This window comes from Acomys russatus, chromosome 16 (genome assembly GCF_903995435.1).
Source record: "Acomys russatus chromosome 16, mAcoRus1.1, whole genome shotgun sequence".
Taxonomy (NCBI): domain Eukaryota; kingdom Metazoa; phylum Chordata; class Mammalia; order Rodentia; family Muridae; genus Acomys; species Acomys russatus.
In genome coordinates this window covers 17,372,817-17,391,013 of record NC_067152.1, presented here as the reverse complement: position 1 = coordinate 17,391,013, position 18,197 = coordinate 17,372,817, and the positions used below count along the sequence as shown (strand labels likewise).

The 18,197-nt window shown below is 40.1% G+C and overlaps 1 protein-coding gene across 1 annotated transcript in view; it reads left to right on the top strand.

Annotated features, from left to right (window-relative positions):
* The first annotated feature begins 12,050 nt into the window (after nucleotides 1–12,050).
* Stxbp4 (syntaxin binding protein 4) overlaps nucleotides 12,051–18,197 on the top strand; it is a 125,705-nt gene continuing 119,558 nt past the window's right edge. The window contains exons 1-3 of the mRNA XM_051158291.1: nucleotides 12,051–12,134; nucleotides 12,536–12,663; nucleotides 14,642–14,774. Of these exons, the coding sequence (XP_051014248.1) occupies nucleotides 12,617–12,663; nucleotides 14,642–14,774 (180 nt within the window). The 5' untranslated portion in view covers nucleotides 12,051–12,134; nucleotides 12,536–12,616. The remainder of the gene's footprint in view (nucleotides 12,135–12,535; nucleotides 12,664–14,641; nucleotides 14,775–18,197) is intronic.

Below are 18,197 nucleotides of genomic sequence, written 5' to 3'. Positions count from 1 at the left end.
AGACCTCCCGTATCTCGCGGTACCCGGGTTGAGCCCCGCCGCTGCCTTGACTACCAGATTCCTCAGGTAGCTGTCGGGCTACGGAGGCCGGGTGGCCAGAAGAGGGTAAGTTCGCGTTTCTGCTAGGTGACTGTACCTTGTACTTTTGTTTCCCTCTGATGCTTCTTTAGTTTACTTTGAGGAAAATGCATTTGGGGCTTTTGAGTGCAAGCTCCTCACTGGGGATTGTACCCCCATCTTCTCAAACTCCACCAGCCTTTGTCTCGACCTAGCGGCCCCCCAGCGGCAGCTCTCCCGCGGGGCTTTCTCTTGGGGCTCACTAGCCCCATGGCTTACTGCTCAGGTAAAGGTCACTGTTTCAGGAAAACTTACTGTGCGAACTTCATCCTTCTCCCAACACTCTCCTTCTGCATCTTCGCAGCCCGCAGGCAGATGTCTTCCACTGCGATGATAAAACCCCTTTGCTATTTACCCAGCAAAAACATGAAGTCAGCGAGCCGCTGGCAAACTGAAGTTTCTTGAGAACAGAGGGAGGGACTTTTAATATGGGGGCCTTTAAAGGAGGGATGGAAGGAATAAGGTTGTGCATCTTGCAGGCAGAGGCCGCTGGAGAAATATGCAATAGCTTTCTTCAGTTCTCTATTAGGATAAACAAGGGCCCCTATTAAAAAGCAGCTAAGAGCAGACTCTGAGGTTAAGCATTAATGAATTTACCATGGTCTTGTCCTTACATAAATTCTGATGTGCTACAACTTCTCTGTAACCTGGTGGACTTATTTCATGAGGATAAGACTGTAAAGTGATTTTTCCCATTGCTTGAGGCATAGTAAGAATTTTATAAACGTTAGATCTTATTCCTTTAAAAAAATAGTGTGTTTATTAATTATTTGAGGATATTTAACTCTGTATTTTGATCATATTCACACACATACGCCCCACTCCAGACCTGTCCCAGAGCTAACCCCACCTCCCTCTCCACTCCCCACCCCCATCCCATTGAGTTCGGTCTGATGGCCAACTACTCACTGATGTCCCAGCCTTTGGAGTAGGATCTTTTGCACCAGGGGTCACACCATTAAGGAAACCTGACTTTGCCCTCTTCCAGAAGCTATCAAATGCCGATATCCTCTCTCACACCCACCTTCCCACCTCCAGAAAGCTAGACCTTATTTCTAATTGTTGGAGTGGGTCTAATTATTCCCACTTTGTGGATTAGAAAACTGAAAGCCTGAAGAACTGTAAGTCAGTCAACACTTATTCCATGCACTCTTACTGAACCATATACTTTCACATTTGCTGGAGCATCATCCAAAAATAAGTCAGGCACAATCAACTGTGTTATTGATGGCAGTCTCTATTGAAGGACTCAGAAAGTAAACTTGTAAAAATAAGGGAATTGCAAATAACAATGTCTATTCTGAAAATAGCTGATGGCATGAAGTAATTAAGAATGACAAAGAAGAGGGACAGTGAAGTTCTGTCTCTTAAGAGGTAAAATAAAGTCTTCCTAGAGGCGACATTTGAGCCTACTCCTGAATCCTGAAAAAGAGCTACCCAGGAAAAAACATTCTCGGGTCATTTGGAAGTCCAGAGGCGGAAATAAGTTCGATAGGATTGAACAACAACAAAAAGAAAACAGAAAACAGGGTCAGTGTGAACCTTGCGTAATGAGCTGAGCGGACAGTGGAAGAAAATGGGGTCACAACAGGGATCCAGAGCCCTGATACTACAAAGCCATTTAAGTCCTGTCTAAGGGATGCTTGGTGTTAGGAACACAGGAGTGATGGGGTCTGGTTGGATTGATACTGAAGGAAGAAAAGGATGCTAGTCACATGGTGAGCAGGAAAGGAGCAAGGGTGGGAGGAGCAGAAGTGAGGAGTCTAAGAGGAGATAGATGATGACCTGGAGTGAGTAACTGATTAGTGACCGCAGAGCCGCTAAATTGCAGCGCCAATAAAATCCAATTATTTTCTGGCTCTAGTCATTGCCTAGTCCATGACTCTACTACATTGTCACCCAAGTCACAAAATTCTGACTCTACAAACTTTTCCCGATTTTGTTATGACAGCGTTTGATCACCCTTTCCCTCCGTTGTGCCTTCATTCTTCTGTCAGATTGTCAGATTTTCAGGATATTTTAATTTTCGTACAGCATAGACTCAGAGTCCATATAGAGGTCTGGAGAGGTGCCCCAGAGGTTATAAGTGTTTGCTATTCTAACTAAGGGTAAAATTTACCTTTGCCGTGCTCTTCTTGCATGTCTCCTGCTCTGTCCTTGGCATTAGCCGTTGCTGCAGGGGTTTGGCTTCCTTTAGTGGAGAGTGATATTTAGGAAAAAAGCACGTGATCCAGAAATAGTCCTGTCTTGTAGGCATTCTCAACACAGAACTAGCAATTTATAGGTATACAGTTACAGTCCTGTATACATGCCCAACCTGAGAAATATGTCTACTGTTTTTTTTTTTTTTAAATATACTTTCTTATCTGTTTGTCCCCCAGTCCATGGGTAAATCACCATAGCTTAGAACTTGGCCTCAAACATGTGCGCTCTCCTTCGCCTGGTATGTTAAACTAAAGAGTGCGGTGCGCTCCATTTGGGGCACCACCTAAAAGATCAGCAGAACGGAAGCAAACAGGATGAAGTCTAAAGAGAAGTGACTATGGTGAGGCTGTTCAGCCTCAGGCGATTTTGAGGACCTGAAGGAAGGAAGCAAGGTGATGTAGGAAGCCTTTGGTTCTGGAAACACAGTCCCGTCTCCTCCCACCTCCCAAGCTCAACCCTCATGGAGGCCAGTCTTCCCGTTTTATAGATGAAGGGGAACCAAAAACAAAACCAGACTCAGAGCATCGAGTCTCGTATAAGGACATTCGGCTGGGTAGTGTCAGGGCTGGGACTCAGGGTTAAGATGTCTGTGGCTTCTTGGTATTTTCTACACCCTGTGTAGAAAGCAGCTTTGCAAAGGACTATGATAACAACAGCACAGCCTTTCCCTTTTCAGTATCAGGAAAAGTTTCTTCTGTCTTGTTTAAAATCATTAATGTGCTAAGGCGTCTATTTACAAGGTAGCACAGGTTAGAATGATTTCTGAGCAAGAACAAGCTAGAGCTAAACACAGATTGAAGCCAGAAAGCACTGTGGGAACCTGAGGTCAAGGGCCTTGTAGTATAATATGAGAAGCACATGTGCAGCTAGAAGAACAGTGCAGTATTAGAAAATGCTGAAAATGTGTCTGTTTCCTCTAGAGCTTTGAATGAATGCATAACCCTAGGCTATAACTTTGGTGAGTCGGAGTGTGCTTGTGACACTGCATAAATCACAGTGGTAACTAATGCTGAGTAGTGTTCCACCGCAGTGCAATGTCAACTCCTGAGGCTAAGGCTAACCCTGTTCTGCAGCTCAAACTGCGTTATACATTTAAGATGGATAGCCTGGGATGGCATTAAAGACTGGACACTTAATGTTCAGTGCTGTTTTTCAGCAGAAAATAACTAAAGCTGGTAAACTTCTAGTTAGCTGTGGTCATGTCCAGTTTTATATTTATCAGGCAAAGTAAAGAGTCATAAAAACCTTTTGATGTTCACATAATGGTGTCTAACCCAGTTATTGGTTTTCTGAAGACTTAAAGATAACAAAGACATAGTTTTAAATTTTGGTTTGCAGGTATATCTATATAATTGTTGTATATAATATATAATAAATATTCTATATTCTATATATTTGTTGATTGATTGATTTTTTTTGAGACAGGGTTTCTCTGTGAGTCCTTGGCTGTCCTGGAACTCACTCTGTAGACCAAGCTGGTCTCAAACTCACAGATCTCCTGCCTCTACCACTCACTCCCTGAGTGCTGGGATTAAAGTTGTGTGCAATCATGCCTAGCTCATATTTTTCAATATTTTTTAAAAGCATAATACAATTACAGCTTCAGCTTAAATATGATCTGTATTTCCTAGAAGCTTGTTTGCCTAATAAAGTTTCTGGATTCATCCAGCAATATGGGATACATAGCAATTATTTTAATAGTATTAACAGCTGTTTATTTTGTATGTGTATTATAACTGTGCACACAGTATGAAGGACTACACAGGTATATAAATAGTAAGAGAAATTATTTGTAATTTAGTTGGAAGCAGGTTAGATAATCACTGTATCCCAATTAGAGCAGAGTGAGGCCATCAAGTTGCCTCAGAATCTCTTGGTCTCCTTTCTTATTTCCTGACAGCTGTTGATGTGATTGTTTGACAGACTGGTCCTTGTGATGGTGGTTAATGAACTTGTGTAAGTGACAGATAGGATAAAATGAAAAGAATGAAAATTCTGGCTTTGCATTTAACACCACTATGGGTCCCCAAAAGCCCATCCTTAAAAAGTTTCATTTTCTCTCTTATTTTTTTCTAACCTCCCTCTTTTCCCTTCAGACTCATACACTTTCTCTTTCCTCAGCTTCCCTGTGCTAGTATCACAGGGGTGTAGCAGAGTGCTCACTTAAAACCCCCTTTTATTTGTAATCATTTGCTAATGTCTTAGTTTTTCATTTCAAAGGATATTTTATAAGCCACAGTTACCTTTTATCTTTAAGTATATATGGCTAACTAGACACATGTTTTTTGAGCAAATCATGTTTGCCCTATATATCTCTTTACTGCTTTATTAGAAGCTAGTTACTCTTTTAAAATTCATAGCAAATATTTTAATGAAAGTAGTGAATAAAAAGACAAAAATTTTCTCTTAAAACTGAACTGATACATGTTTTATTTTCTAGAGATTCATCTTAAACTATATAGGAATAATTTGTCAATCTTTGGAAAAATTATAAAACAATTGAGTAGAAAATAGAAATTCATGAAACATACAGAAAATACAAGTAATTGCTCATACAGATATTGCATTTTATGTTGTGCTTACAAATATTACAATAAAAATATAATCCTAAGAAAGCAAAGGAAATAACTATTTCATGATTTTTTATTGATTTTTAAACAATAATGTCTGTAGTCTTTTTATAGTTAATTAACTAATTTATTTATTTTCTATGCACTTTACATCCCAATCATAGTCCCCTCCCTCCTCTTTTCCTGGTCCCACCCTCTTCTCTCCTTCCATTTCTCCTCCTCCTCAGAAAAGGGAGCTTCCCCCTACACACACATACACACACACACACACACACACACACACACACACACACACTAGGGGAAGGTGATCCAAAAGCTGACAACAGAATCCGTGTCAGACACTGCTCCCATTCTAATTGTTAGGGGACCCTCATAAAGACCAAACTGCCCATCAGCTGTGTATGTGTAGGGGGCTAGGTACAGTTCATGCATGCTCTTTGGTTGCTATTTCAGTAGTGAGTCCCCCTCCCTCCACTGGAAGTCTTTCCTGCCTATAGGAGGTGGCCACTTGAGGCTCTCTGTCTCCACCCCGTCACCCCAAAGCTGCTAGGATTCTCAGCTAGAGTCACTGGCATATCTTCCCAGGAGCATACTCCACTTGGGTTTGCAGCTTGTCCCAGAGATATCCCCTATTGGTTTTCCTTCTCCCTCCCAGCCCTCTCACCTCCCACCCCATTCTACCCTCCACCTGATCCCTACCCTTGTTTTTCCATTCCTATCCCCTTTCCCACCCAGTTCTCTCTTCATCCACTTCCAGTGTCTATTTATTACCCCTTCTGATGAAGATTCAAGCATCCTCCCTTGAAGCCTCCTTATTAGTTAGCTTCTTTGGGTCTGTGGATTGTAGAATGGTTATCCTATATTACATGGCTAGTATCCACTTATAAGTACATACTGTGTGTGTTTTTCTGGGACTGGGTTACCTCACTCAGAATAATATTTTCTAGTTTCATCCAAGAATGCTTCAAATTCATTATCCATCATGATCAAGTAGGCTTCATCCCAGAGATGCAGGGATGGTTCAATATATGAAAATCCATCAATGTAATCCACCATATAAACAAACTGAAAGAAAAAAAATCACATGATCATCTCATTAGATGCAGAAAAAGCCTTTGACAAAATCCAACACCCCTTCATGATAAAAAGTCTTAGAGAGATCTGGGCTACAAGGTGCATACCTAAACATAAAAAAGGCAATATACTTGGTGTATACAAGATAAGCCCTTACACTCAGTATGAACTAACAATCCCCACAAGGTCAATTGGAGTAGACGTGTGTCTTCAGAGACCTATTATATGACCAGAAGGCTCTGGGAAAAAAAAAAAAAGGCTTTCTCAGGAGCTTATGAAGTTATTATTATTATCATCATTATTACATCTTGGAGTCTTGCTATTAAACCAACAAATCTCTCCATGACTGGTATCATACTTTGTCCTTCCTTTTCCTTCTAGTGATCTTTATACTGAGGACAAACTGTTAGAAAGACATTGGAGTTCTTGACCTCACAGCTAGCAAAGTGCTTTGAAATGAATATAGAAGCGCGCTGTCAAGGAAGGGTGGGAATTGGGCTCTGCTTACAAAGCTCTTATGAGTATTCAAGATGTATTATTTTAATCTTTGCAGTGACAGCAGAAAAAAAATCTCATGGTTTATGATGAGGGGAGTTAGTTTGCCTGTGTGTGCTGAGGTGTTGTGATGCACATATATATGCACCAACATACTGCAGATGTTGCAGTCTACAAGGAAAAGGTGTGTGTGTGTGTGTGTGTGTGTGTGTGTGCGCGCGCGCGCTTGGGCTGCCATCAGTTGGCTTGCTCATAGCTTTTTTAAAAAATTGAAGATATCTAATCATTTACAGAGCTTGGCGTAGGAGATAAATTATGTTTTAGAAGAAGCTACAGTTAGGCCACCCTTTTTGTCATTTACAAAGTATTTGGTACACGCATGTGGGTTTGCCTGTGTGAGACTGCATGAGTGTGTACATGCGTACGTTGCAGGAGGGTGGTGTTTAGAAGCTGTCATCAGGTTTCCTTCTGAGACCAGATCGCTCACCAGAACTGAAGCTCGCAGAGTCACTCTTGCTAGCCAGTGAACCCTAGTGATCCTCCCTTTTCAAGCTCCCCAGCACAGGATTACATGTATGCTCAGCCTTTTACGTGGGTGCTGGGGAAGGTCTTCATGCTTGGCCCACCAAATAGAATTTAAACGTTAATGTACAAGATTGATATGAAGATTATTTTAGAATCCTATAAGAAGTCACATAAGATATGCCAAGGTCATTGAAAGTAACACCAGGCGTGATGGCGCACACCTTTAATCCCAGCACTTGGGAGGCAGAGGCAGGCGGATCGCCATGAGTTCGAGGCCAGCCTCGTCTACAAAGTGAGTCCAGGACACCCAAGGCTACACAGAGAGACCCTGTCACAAAAACAAAACAAAACAAAAACTTTTTGACTTATAAACCTAGTGTGATTTGCTAACAAATACCATTGCTTTGTCTTTTTTAATTAAGGAAACTTTGAAGTTAATAAGTACATATGAATCCAAAACAGGAAAACTTGGCTAAATAAAATAACAAGGTAGAACTGGTTTTACCAGATATAGGAAAATATTATAAAGCCTGTCTAATTAAAATAAGTTGTTAGTGCCTGAATAAATAAGCTAATCAAAAGAATCAAATGAAAATAGCAAAAATGATCCAAATCAAGAATTGGTCTGCAGATGAAGGTTGCATGTCAAATCAGAGGTGGCAAGCTGCTCATAAGTGTGGCTCGGACGAAGAGACCTCCCAGGGAGAAAAGGACAGGGACTGTTATGAAGGAGTGTTAAACTAAAAGTCCCAAAAGAAAATGCATGGAATTGTCGTATTGACTTTGGAGTGGGAAAGGAATTCCTAGTTCAAACTTAAATACAGAAACCATCAAAGGTCAGTGAATTTAGCCACATGTTTTTTCTGTAAAAATGTAAATAATCAGAAACAAAGAGAGAAAAACATACTGGAAATTTTAGTGCTGATGGAGGGATATTGAACAGAAAAAAATAATAAATAGAAAATGGCAAAATAAGTAGTTCATTGTTCTTTCTTTAAACTAAAACGGTTCTGAAAGCAGAATGAAAGTAAAACTCTAGCTTCCTAAAGATAAAATTTTATTTAAAAGGCTCTAAAGAAATTCAGAAATTAATCATGTTTATTATTCTAAATTATTCCTAATTATTATTCATTTGGAATAATAGTGCCGGGCAAATAGTTGAAATTTGTATCAGTTGTTTTATGGTATACCTGGTGATTTCATCTTGTTAATAGTTACTCATTTCTAATATATTTTTATGCCTACCTATTTTACATTTTGTGGTTTTGATATAAAAAAAATCTTCTTTTAGAAGTTACTGAGGGGGTTGGAGAGATGGCTCAAAGATTAAGAGCACTGTCTGCTCTTCCAAAGGTCCTAAGTTCAATTCCTAGCAACCACATGGTAGCTCACAACGATCTATAATGAGATCTGGTGCCATCTTCTGGTGTGCAGGTGTACATGCATGCAGAGCACTGTATACATAATAAATAAATAAATCTTTATTTTAAGTTACTAAGACTGTAAATTGTCACATCCTAATCAAAGATTGTATGCATGCTGGGCAAATTTTTTTGTCAGACTTGTGATTATTATAGTTTAATTAAGTTGTGAGAGAAGAGATTGATACATCAAAGTAAAGCCAAGTTTCCTGATAAATTCATCATATAAAACAAAATGCTTTCTCTAGTGTTCCAGTTTGTTTTTGCTGACATAATCTTTTTTTCCCTTCTGACTCAGCAAGCTAGATAAACAATCTATCTTCATTGAGTGCTTATACTTTTAGCAAAAGAGCAAAGTGCTTTACTTCTCTGATGTTCTGTCAAAGTAGTGGGGACATATGTGTCACACTTGTATGTGTGACTATGTATATAATTTTACTAGAACCTCTACTGATTAACAGACTTGGAAGTTTGTATAAAAGAAAAGGACACAGAGCTGGAAAGATGGCTCAATTAGTAAGCCCACATAAAAAGCCTGGTGTGATGGCATCCTCTGGTCATCCTCATGTTGAGGAGATAGAGAGGGAAATCTCTGTAAATCAGTGGTCCCCAGGTTCAGTGAGAGACCCTGCCTCAAAATCTACAGTGTAGAATGTCAACCCCTCCACAGGCACTTGCATGCACACCCATATGTGCACACAAACACACATACACTGTACAGGCATAAATGAAGAAAGAAAGAGACAGGAAATCAGCATGGAAGGAGGGGCACACATACAAAGTAAATTTTCAAAAAATTTGGATCTGGCTATGGAGATAGCTTAGCAAGTAAAATGCCTACCATGCTAGCAGGAAGGCTCGCACGTGGGCCCTCAGAATCCTGCCTAGATGGCAGTCCACTCTTATTACCCCAGTCCCAGGCTCTTGGCCAGCTAGCCTCGCTGAGTTGTCAGTTTCAGATTCACCAAGACATGCTGTCTCAAAAACACTAAAGGGAGAAAGACGACAAGGAAAGACACCAGACGATTTCCAGTTACATTCACTCACATGCACAGAGGTGCACGGACAAGTTCAACATGCATATAACCTTGTAGTTTGGGTAGATAAGATTAAACTTATGTTATTGTGTCAAAGTGTCAACACTGGTGTCTTCATATAAAAAGATAACCTATTACTAGTGTTAACATGCATCTAGTTTGGGGCAGGGCTTAGAATGAAAAATTTCACCTACATTTATTTCATAGCATGCTAGAGTAAAACAGGCTTGGGTTTTGTTTGTTTGTTTGTTTGTTTCATTTATTTATTTTAGGTGTCTGAATACTCTATGGCACCGACATGCCAGAAGAGGGCATCAGATCTCATAGGTGGGTGTGAGCCACCATGTGATTTCTGGGACTTGAACTCAGGACTAAAGGAAGAGCAGCCAGTGTTCTTAACCACTGAGCCATCTCTCCAGGCCCCAGGCTTGGATTTTAATGATAGGGAAAATAATTTAAGTTACATTTTGCATCTGGCTTGTGATAATAGGTCATGTAGTTTCTCTGTAACTTGTGTGTAAAATCAGCTTAATATTGTTTGCCTCACAAGGCTCCCAGAGGAGAAAGCTTGTAGTAGTTCCTGTCTCTATTTATATTGAGTAGTGACCCCAAATTCTGTATAGGCATGCTTTCTCCATACTCCCTCAACCCCCTGTGCATGCCACTGTCCCCACACTCAAATTCCTGGCATTTCCTTGACTATCTATGAGGCTACTTTCTGCTTCCTGTTTATCTGTAGCCAGGTAGTGCACTGATAGGCATGTTTAAATGAGTGAAATAAGATGGGCCTTAAATTTTAATACTTAGAAATATAATTTTTTTAAAAAATGCTAATTTTGGCATTATGTGAAACCCACTATAGAGATATTGATACATGCTTACATTTGGGTGTGTTCCAGGGAGACTTGAGGACCTAGTCCTATAAGGACAACCCACCACTAGATGGGGATCTTAGTCACTGTAGTGACTGAGATGCTGTCTCTGTCTCTGTCTCTCTATTCCTGTCTTGCTCTCTCTGTCTCTCCCCTGTCCTCCCCTCCCCAACATCTCTCTTCCCCACCTCTCCCCTCCTCTCTCTCCTCCCCTCTCCTTCTGTCTCCTCTCTCTGAGCTAGTTATTGCTATTCCTGCATTATTCTTATTATGCCACTGGGCTAATTGACTTCCAAGACCATGTCACTAGCGCATGGCAGTATAGCAATGTGAACTTGATTCTTTTTTTAAATGTATTTATTTATTGTATATGAGCACTTTATCTGCAGAAGAGGGCATCAGATCACATTACAGATGGTTGTGAGTGATCATGTGGTTGCTGGGAATTGAACTCAGGACCTCTGGAAGATCAAGCAGCACTCTTAACCACTGAGCCATCTCTCCAGCCCCGTGAACTTGATTCTTTAACCTGCATCTATTACCTTTCCCATGGTGTAAAATAAAATAAACACTTCTGAATGTTTTACATAATCTGTGACACATGGTGTCAATAAACAGTAGCTACTTTTCTTTTATATCTGAACGTCCTCTCTTGAGGTCCACGACTGCCCCACTTGTGCATTATTAAAGCAATTTAAAATATTCATGCAAACACTGAGAATTGAGCTGCCTAGGGCCGCAGTGACTCTAGACTCCAAGTCAGTGTTAACCAAAGCTCTTCCTGTAGGTTGTCATCTCTCTTTTCCTTTGGGGTAGGTAGTACTGTGTAACTGTCTGCCTGCTGGAGTTTTGCCGATGACAGTGCAGTGGCCTGGTAGCATCATTCCAACGACCATTCATGACCGGACTGCCTTCTCTGTTCCACTTGCTTGCTACTGTAGGGGTGGGAAGTTGAGCTATGTTGTTAACACTCAGGGAGTACATAAGTCTTGGCTAAGCTTCCTAAATATTGATTGTTGGTTCTTTGTCCATATTCCCTCCAGTTTGTATAGAGAAGACATTTTGATTCTCCTGTGTACAGCAGTTGGGGGAAAGGTAGGATATCCCCCCTGGCTTTAGGTCTCTGACTCTGTGATTGATTTACAGCAAGCAGAAGGTGAAGGAGCAATTTGTTAAGTAGCTACTATGTGTGTATACACTGATATAAACGTCACTACTATCAAGGGGCCTGTTGTGTCAATGAAGCTGAGAATTAGAGAAGCCTAAAACATCAGTTGGAGCCAAGTGTAACGATTGGCAGATCTCTGCTGTGGCCTCTACAGCCCCAGGTCCAGCCGAGGAAGCAGGCTGTGCATCGATGTGGGAAAGCGTGGTGCCTTTGAATCTCCTCACTCAGTCCTTCAGTAAGACGGGTGTACATAATGATCTAGATGTGGTTTTCAGTTAATTATACCTTCTCACAGTTAACATAATTTTAAAGAAAAACCTGCAGTTTTGGTTAAAAATGACACCTTGGCCTTAGAATGTATCTTCTCTCCCTCCTACGAGTGCACTTGTTAACGCGATTAACAGATTGCACATGGTGTGCATTCATGGTGTCAAAGGGAAGGTCCTCAGCTTCATTCATATTTCTCACTCACAGGTAGTGAATCTCTGCTTGTCCTAATTAAGCAACTTTGTATTATTCGCTATGGGTTAAGTAAAACAGTAAACCCATGTCCTTTGCCTTTTCATAGGAAAGTGCTTAAAAAACACGTGAAGTAGAGTAATAGGAGCTGGAGTCATACAGAATCTGCAGGAAGACCGTCGAGGGACTTGGTGAGATAGGAAGTTCCGTTTTCTCCAAGCGTGTTGTGTAATAATATGTGAGCACAGCCTTGTGCTCGCAGGAGGCACTTTCCAGTCTTTTTCCTTTTTTAAGCTTATGACCTGTATAATCACTGCTGCAAACATCACTGTATCCTTCATATGTATAGAGAGCATGGATTTAAGCTATTCATAGTGCCATAAGGATAGGCCCATATATCTGTATGGCGATCTGGCTTGATGCTTCATATGTTACCATCAGTGTCTAAAATGTCATAGCCCATGATAAGTAAAATATGCCAGTATATTCACGGGCATATTTTATTTATCTCCAAGTGCATTTAATGATTTTATGTGACATTGGAACTACATTGGGATGTTCAAAGACTTGAAAAATTATTTTGTTATTCCAGTCTGAGGAGAAGAAGAATATTTAGACTCCCCAAGTTCTTCATCTACACAGCTGTTAAGTCCAAGGCAACTGTGGTAAAAGCATGAATAAAGATACATCTGCTGCACGCTCGTCCAGCCTACCTGAAAGGTACTTTTAAATATAATTTAATACGTTCTGAAATGTGTACACTATTAGTGAATATTCAATTTAGGTTTTACTTCGTTTTGAAGCTATGTGGCCTAGGGATGCGATGCTGAGTAAAGTAATGCTTTGCGTTACTGGTGCTTTGGCGTTGCTAGAGAGCCTGCCATAGCCGTGACAATGACACCTGAGATTGTCACCTTTGGAACAGGAAAGACTCTTGGCTCAGTTTTCAGGTCTCATTGTGTGTTCACGTTTTTACTTTGAGCCTCTGGAGTTGGCAGCATCATGAATCAGGCGGTCGCTTCACTCCCTAATGGCCAGGAAGCAAGTCTCAGTGTCCCTTTCAGGGGCATCTCCAGATGATCTAGTGACTGGAACCAGGCCCTGCCTCCTAGAGGTACACCAGCAACTTCTCAAGAGCACGCCAAGCTAGCAGCCAAGCCTTTCAGCACAGAGGCCTTAGGGGACAGCAGCAAACCATAGCACAGTGTAAACCAATACCCAGAGAAACCCTGCATTCCTTTAAAATCCCTTGTACAGATTGTTCTCTTAAAAATCTGGTAGAATTATTTTGGATTTATATAGGATTAGCTTTTTCTGACTAACTATCCCCAAATGTCTTAAAACAGTAAGAACTTCTTTTTTCCTGATAGTTCTGTGGGTTGGCTGAGAAATTCTGGTTGGCAATAGATGGCGTAACTGTGACACCTCAGCTCAGAAGGCTGGGTGGCAGAACTCACTTTCTGCTGGGTCCCTCACCCTTCAGAAGGGGCTGCGTCAAACAGTAGCAGAATGGTTCCCAGCAGGCGGCATGAATGTTTTACAAATATCTATCTTCCTCACATTTGATTCCGCTTGTATCCAGTGGAAGAAAGTGATCCAGTAGGCAAGTCCCAGTTCAAGCAGTAAATACAGTGGTGACTCTTAGAAAGGCCCCTACCAAGAAGCATGTGGACAGCAACCAGTAAAACTGGTACATATTTTGTAAACATGTAACATATACTAACATATATTTTGCAAAGTTAAATCAGGGAAGGCCTCCTCTGATCCTTGTCCTTTCCTGTGCTTTCAGTCTTCCTGTAGATAAACATTGTTATTCTTAGTTCTTTTTTGGTTCTCCTTTTTGCATAAGCAAATGTATATACATGTAAATATACAGAAATGTATAGAGACATGTATGTATGTATGTATTCCACATTCCAGAATAGTCTGAAATGAAAGGGCGTGTGTGTGTGTGTGTGTGTGTGTGTGTGTGTGTGTACACAACTTGGACAGAGGGTTTATAAATATTGAATTTATTAGAGTTTTAGGTTTATATCTCTTAGTAGAAGTCCAGTTAAGACTTTTCTAACTTAAGTTTTGTTTAACCAACATGCTCAACAATTCACCTTGGTGACATACCTGTTGTAGAGTTCTTCTGACAGTTCATTTTTTGATGGCATTTCTCTTACATGGCAAGAATTACAGCTAGAACAAGTGCTTTGTAACAGTGAAGTCCTCTTCCTAAGTTAAAAGGACAGTGTGTGAGCTTCACATGGAAGTAAGTTTATTTTGCTGGAAGAACCTATGCACATGAGGCTGCTTACCTGATATGTGAACACATTTGGCTTTTGACCCCTTCACTGTAATCTTATAAACAACTAAAAGCAAACAAAGAAACAACAACAACAAAGTAAATCTTGGGCATTTTAAAATAAATCCCTGAATTTACCTAAGCAACTTTAAAAAGTTGTTTTTCTTTTGTACCTAAGAAATAAGTATTGCTGCTGTCACTAATTGTTTTATGTTTTATGTGAGAATTGAAAATACTGATAAAATTAACCTGACTTCTTTTCTGTGCTGTGCTTCAAGTGTTGCTGTGAGTAGGGGTAAACTATTTGGGTTATGTACATCTGAAAGTTTTATTTAACAAATAACTTAAAGAAAACTTTATGTACTGATTTTTAACCTGATGTGTGAGTGCTAATATATTTCATCCTAGGGACCCTGCCTTTCAAGTGATCACTGTTACAAAGGAAACAGGTCTAGGTCTGAAGATCCTAGGCGGTATTAACAGGAACGAAGGACCTTTAGTATACATTCACGAAGTCATTCCTGGAGGCGACTGTTACAAGGTAAACGTAACTCCTCAATTAAAAAATAATAACCCATCAATGGTAAGATTTGGTTTCTTTCTTCATCAGTAAAATTATCATAGGAGTTGAATGTCCTCAATGAAAGATATCAGGGGACTTTAACCCTCAGAGACATTTGCCCTAACATAAAAATAAATTCTCCAAGTACACAACAATAAATATGCCAGACTCTAAGTAAAGGCTGTACGTTGCTTAGTTGAATGCTGTTCAACTCCTCTCCAAAGCAGAGTTGAGAGAAGTTACACCTGCAGACTCGCTGCCTATGTGCCTGCGGAGTTTGGATCAAGTTTGTTACCTGACTTTGAGCTGCATCCATTTCGCATCCTATACACAAAAGGAAAGAAAGCAGCTAACCAAGCTGTCTCATTTCCTGATTTGCACTCGTTCTCACTGACTCGCTAGTTGACCTTATTATTTGTCCCCAAGACACTAGTTCCAGCATCCGAGTGAGAAACTAGATCTAGAACTAGTCTCATTGTTGGTATGGAGACTATGGGATAAAACACCTATCTTTCTAGAACTAATCTCATTGTTGGCATAGAGAATATGGGATAGAGCACCTATCTTTCTAGAACTAGTCTCATTGTTGGCATGGAGAGTATGGGATAGAGCACCTATCTTTCTAGAACTAGTCTCATTATTGGTACAGAGAATATGGGATAGAGCACCTATCTTTCTGTCTGGTGACTAAGAACCTCCCCAGTAACAAACTGGCCATGTTGTTGGCATTGTCATCTCTTTGAGGTTTTATTTATATCAATCTAGATATTGTGATAAGGGGTCGTGTAAGTTGGTTCTTATAATTGTCCTTTGGGGGTTTTGTTAAATAAATAATTCCACTTTTGCCCTCTCCTGTTGTAGACACTTTCAAGCAGTTTGCCTGTTCAATTAGATTTTTATTTCCTCACTAAGAAAAAAAAATGATCGAGCTGTTTCAGGTTTGTTCATCTCACAAGGCATCTGCGCTGGCACATTTTATGTCAGCTTGACACAAACAACTATAGTAATCTGGGAAGAGAAAAACTCAATTGAGAAATTGCTTCTATAAGACAAGGCTGTAGGAAAGCTAAGGTATTCTCTTAATTAGTGCTTGATGTATGAAGGCAGCCCATTGTTGGTGGGGGCTAGTGGTCCTGGGTTATATAAGGAAGCAGGCTAAGCAAGCTGAAGAGCAAGCCACTTAGAAGCTCTCCCCATGGCCTCTGCATGAGGTCCTGCTCTAGGCTCCTTGTCTGCTTGAGTTCCTGCCCCAACCTTCCTCAGTGATGGATTGTTACCTGGAAGTATAAGTGAGATAAACTCTTTTCCTTTCCTCCCTTAATTGTTTCTGGGTGTGGTGTTTCTTCACAGCAATAGAAACACTAAGCATCTTTCTAACATACTTTTTAACTTCTAAGTTATGACTTATTTAAGGAATTATAATGATATACTAGCTATTCAAATTAAATTTTACCCAAATAACATAGTTTAATTTTAAAGATAAACAGTACCATGCACTACTAACTAAGATACTTTGGGTACGGTGCAAGAATTGTTCAAGGTGCCTGATAAATAATACAAATTTGCTTTTAAATCACATAACAATTTATGCTTTTTATTTCCACAAATATTTAAAATTAGACTAATAAATTGAAAGCAGTAATTTTAAATAATTTTTTATCTGCAGTAAATCATGACAGATTAAGAAAGCATGCTCACAATATATACCTTTTCTTATTTTCGGAGGTGTCCTAAAAGGCAAAATTTTCTAATGGATTATTTTCTTCCTTTACCACTAGAGAGCAGCATGGGGTTATTAATGTTTGGTTATGTGCAAAAGAAGAAAACCAATTAGAAAAAATGTAGAGTAATAAATAATTCTCTGGTCCTTGTTTTATTTTAAAGTATTTCCTTAAAATGGAATGTTATAGGTAAATACAAAACAGATGGAATTTTACTGTAGTTTTTTTCTTTTTTTTTTTTTTTTTGCTTCTTTGTTTATTTTTTATAATAATATGCTTCTAGTGACCTAGATTCTACTTTAAGCAAGCATTCTACCACTTTTGGACCAGGTCTCAAAATAAGAACAATAGATTAAAAAGTTGCCCAGGCTGGTCTTGAACTCACTCAGCAGCCCATGTAGAACTTGAGCTGGCCATACTCTTCTCTTAGCTCCCTGAGTAGCTGCTGTTCCACACTTGACCCACCAAACCTCACGTAGTAATACAATCTGAATCTGTACAGAGTTTCTACGTGGCGGGTATAGTCTTAGAACACATAGGCCGCAAAGTTTTCCTTACTAGAAGCCAGGTGGGTCAATTGCTAGTTGTTTTCTGAATTTCACATGTGCTTTAACCTAGCTATAATTTTTCAAAACTGAGCCTCTCCCTCTGTCCCTCCCTCCTTCCCTCTCTGCTCCCCCACCCCCTATGTGTGTGTTTGGAGGTCAGTTGTGCACTTTGCTTGACTGTTTTCCATGAGGGCAGCACCTACAGATGTCAGAAGAGAGCGTTCTGTCCCTTGTAGCACACTCATTAGCTCTAAGAGTTATAGGTAGCTGGACACTGAGAACAAATGCACCAGGTTCTGAATAAGTAGATCATTGCAAAGCCCTTCCGACTTCCTTAGCCAGTCCCTGGCCTCTGGCATCCTTAGAGAAGATTCTTAAACCTGTTGCTGACCTCAGTACTCCCTTGTTGTTCATACTCACCTTTCTAATTTCCTGGTGCAGATTTCTACTTAGTTCTCTTAGAGGTATCTTATAAGCAACATTTCTGAGGCAAAATCCATGATATTCACTCCACACTTTCCTCTCATTTCTTCCCAAACAACAACTTCTTTTCAATAGCTGTTCAAAGCTGTTTCTCAATCATTTCCTTCTTCCCATATCATAACAACCATATTTCACTTATTTTAGTACATGCTGTTGACCTTTTTACTCTCTTAAGCCCATTCATTAGTGTCCGTCCATCCGTCCATCTGTCTGTCTCTCTCTCTCTCTCTCTCTCTCTCTCTCTCTCTCTGTGTGTGTGTGTGTGTGTGTGTGTGTGTGTGTGTGTGTGTGTCTGTTTGCCTGTCTCTGTTATGTGTGTATGTATGCTGGTACAGATACATGTATGTGTACATAAAAAAGATGGAGGCTAGAGGTCAATGTCAAGTATCTATCACTCTGCCTTAATTTTTGAGACATGACTCTTACTGATCTTAGACCTGTTGTGGATGGTCGGGGTCTGTATCAGCATTCTCCTGCTCATATGGCAGGTGGGTTTTTTTGACTGAGCCTTCTCTCTAGGCCCTCAGTCTTTAGGCTGACACTGGTTTTTATTGGTGCTCTCAGTAGCTTTATCTGCTCTTATTCACCTTGCCTATTTCCTCTCCCTGCAAACTACCTTAATATTATCAGTAACCTACCGGCCTCTGCTT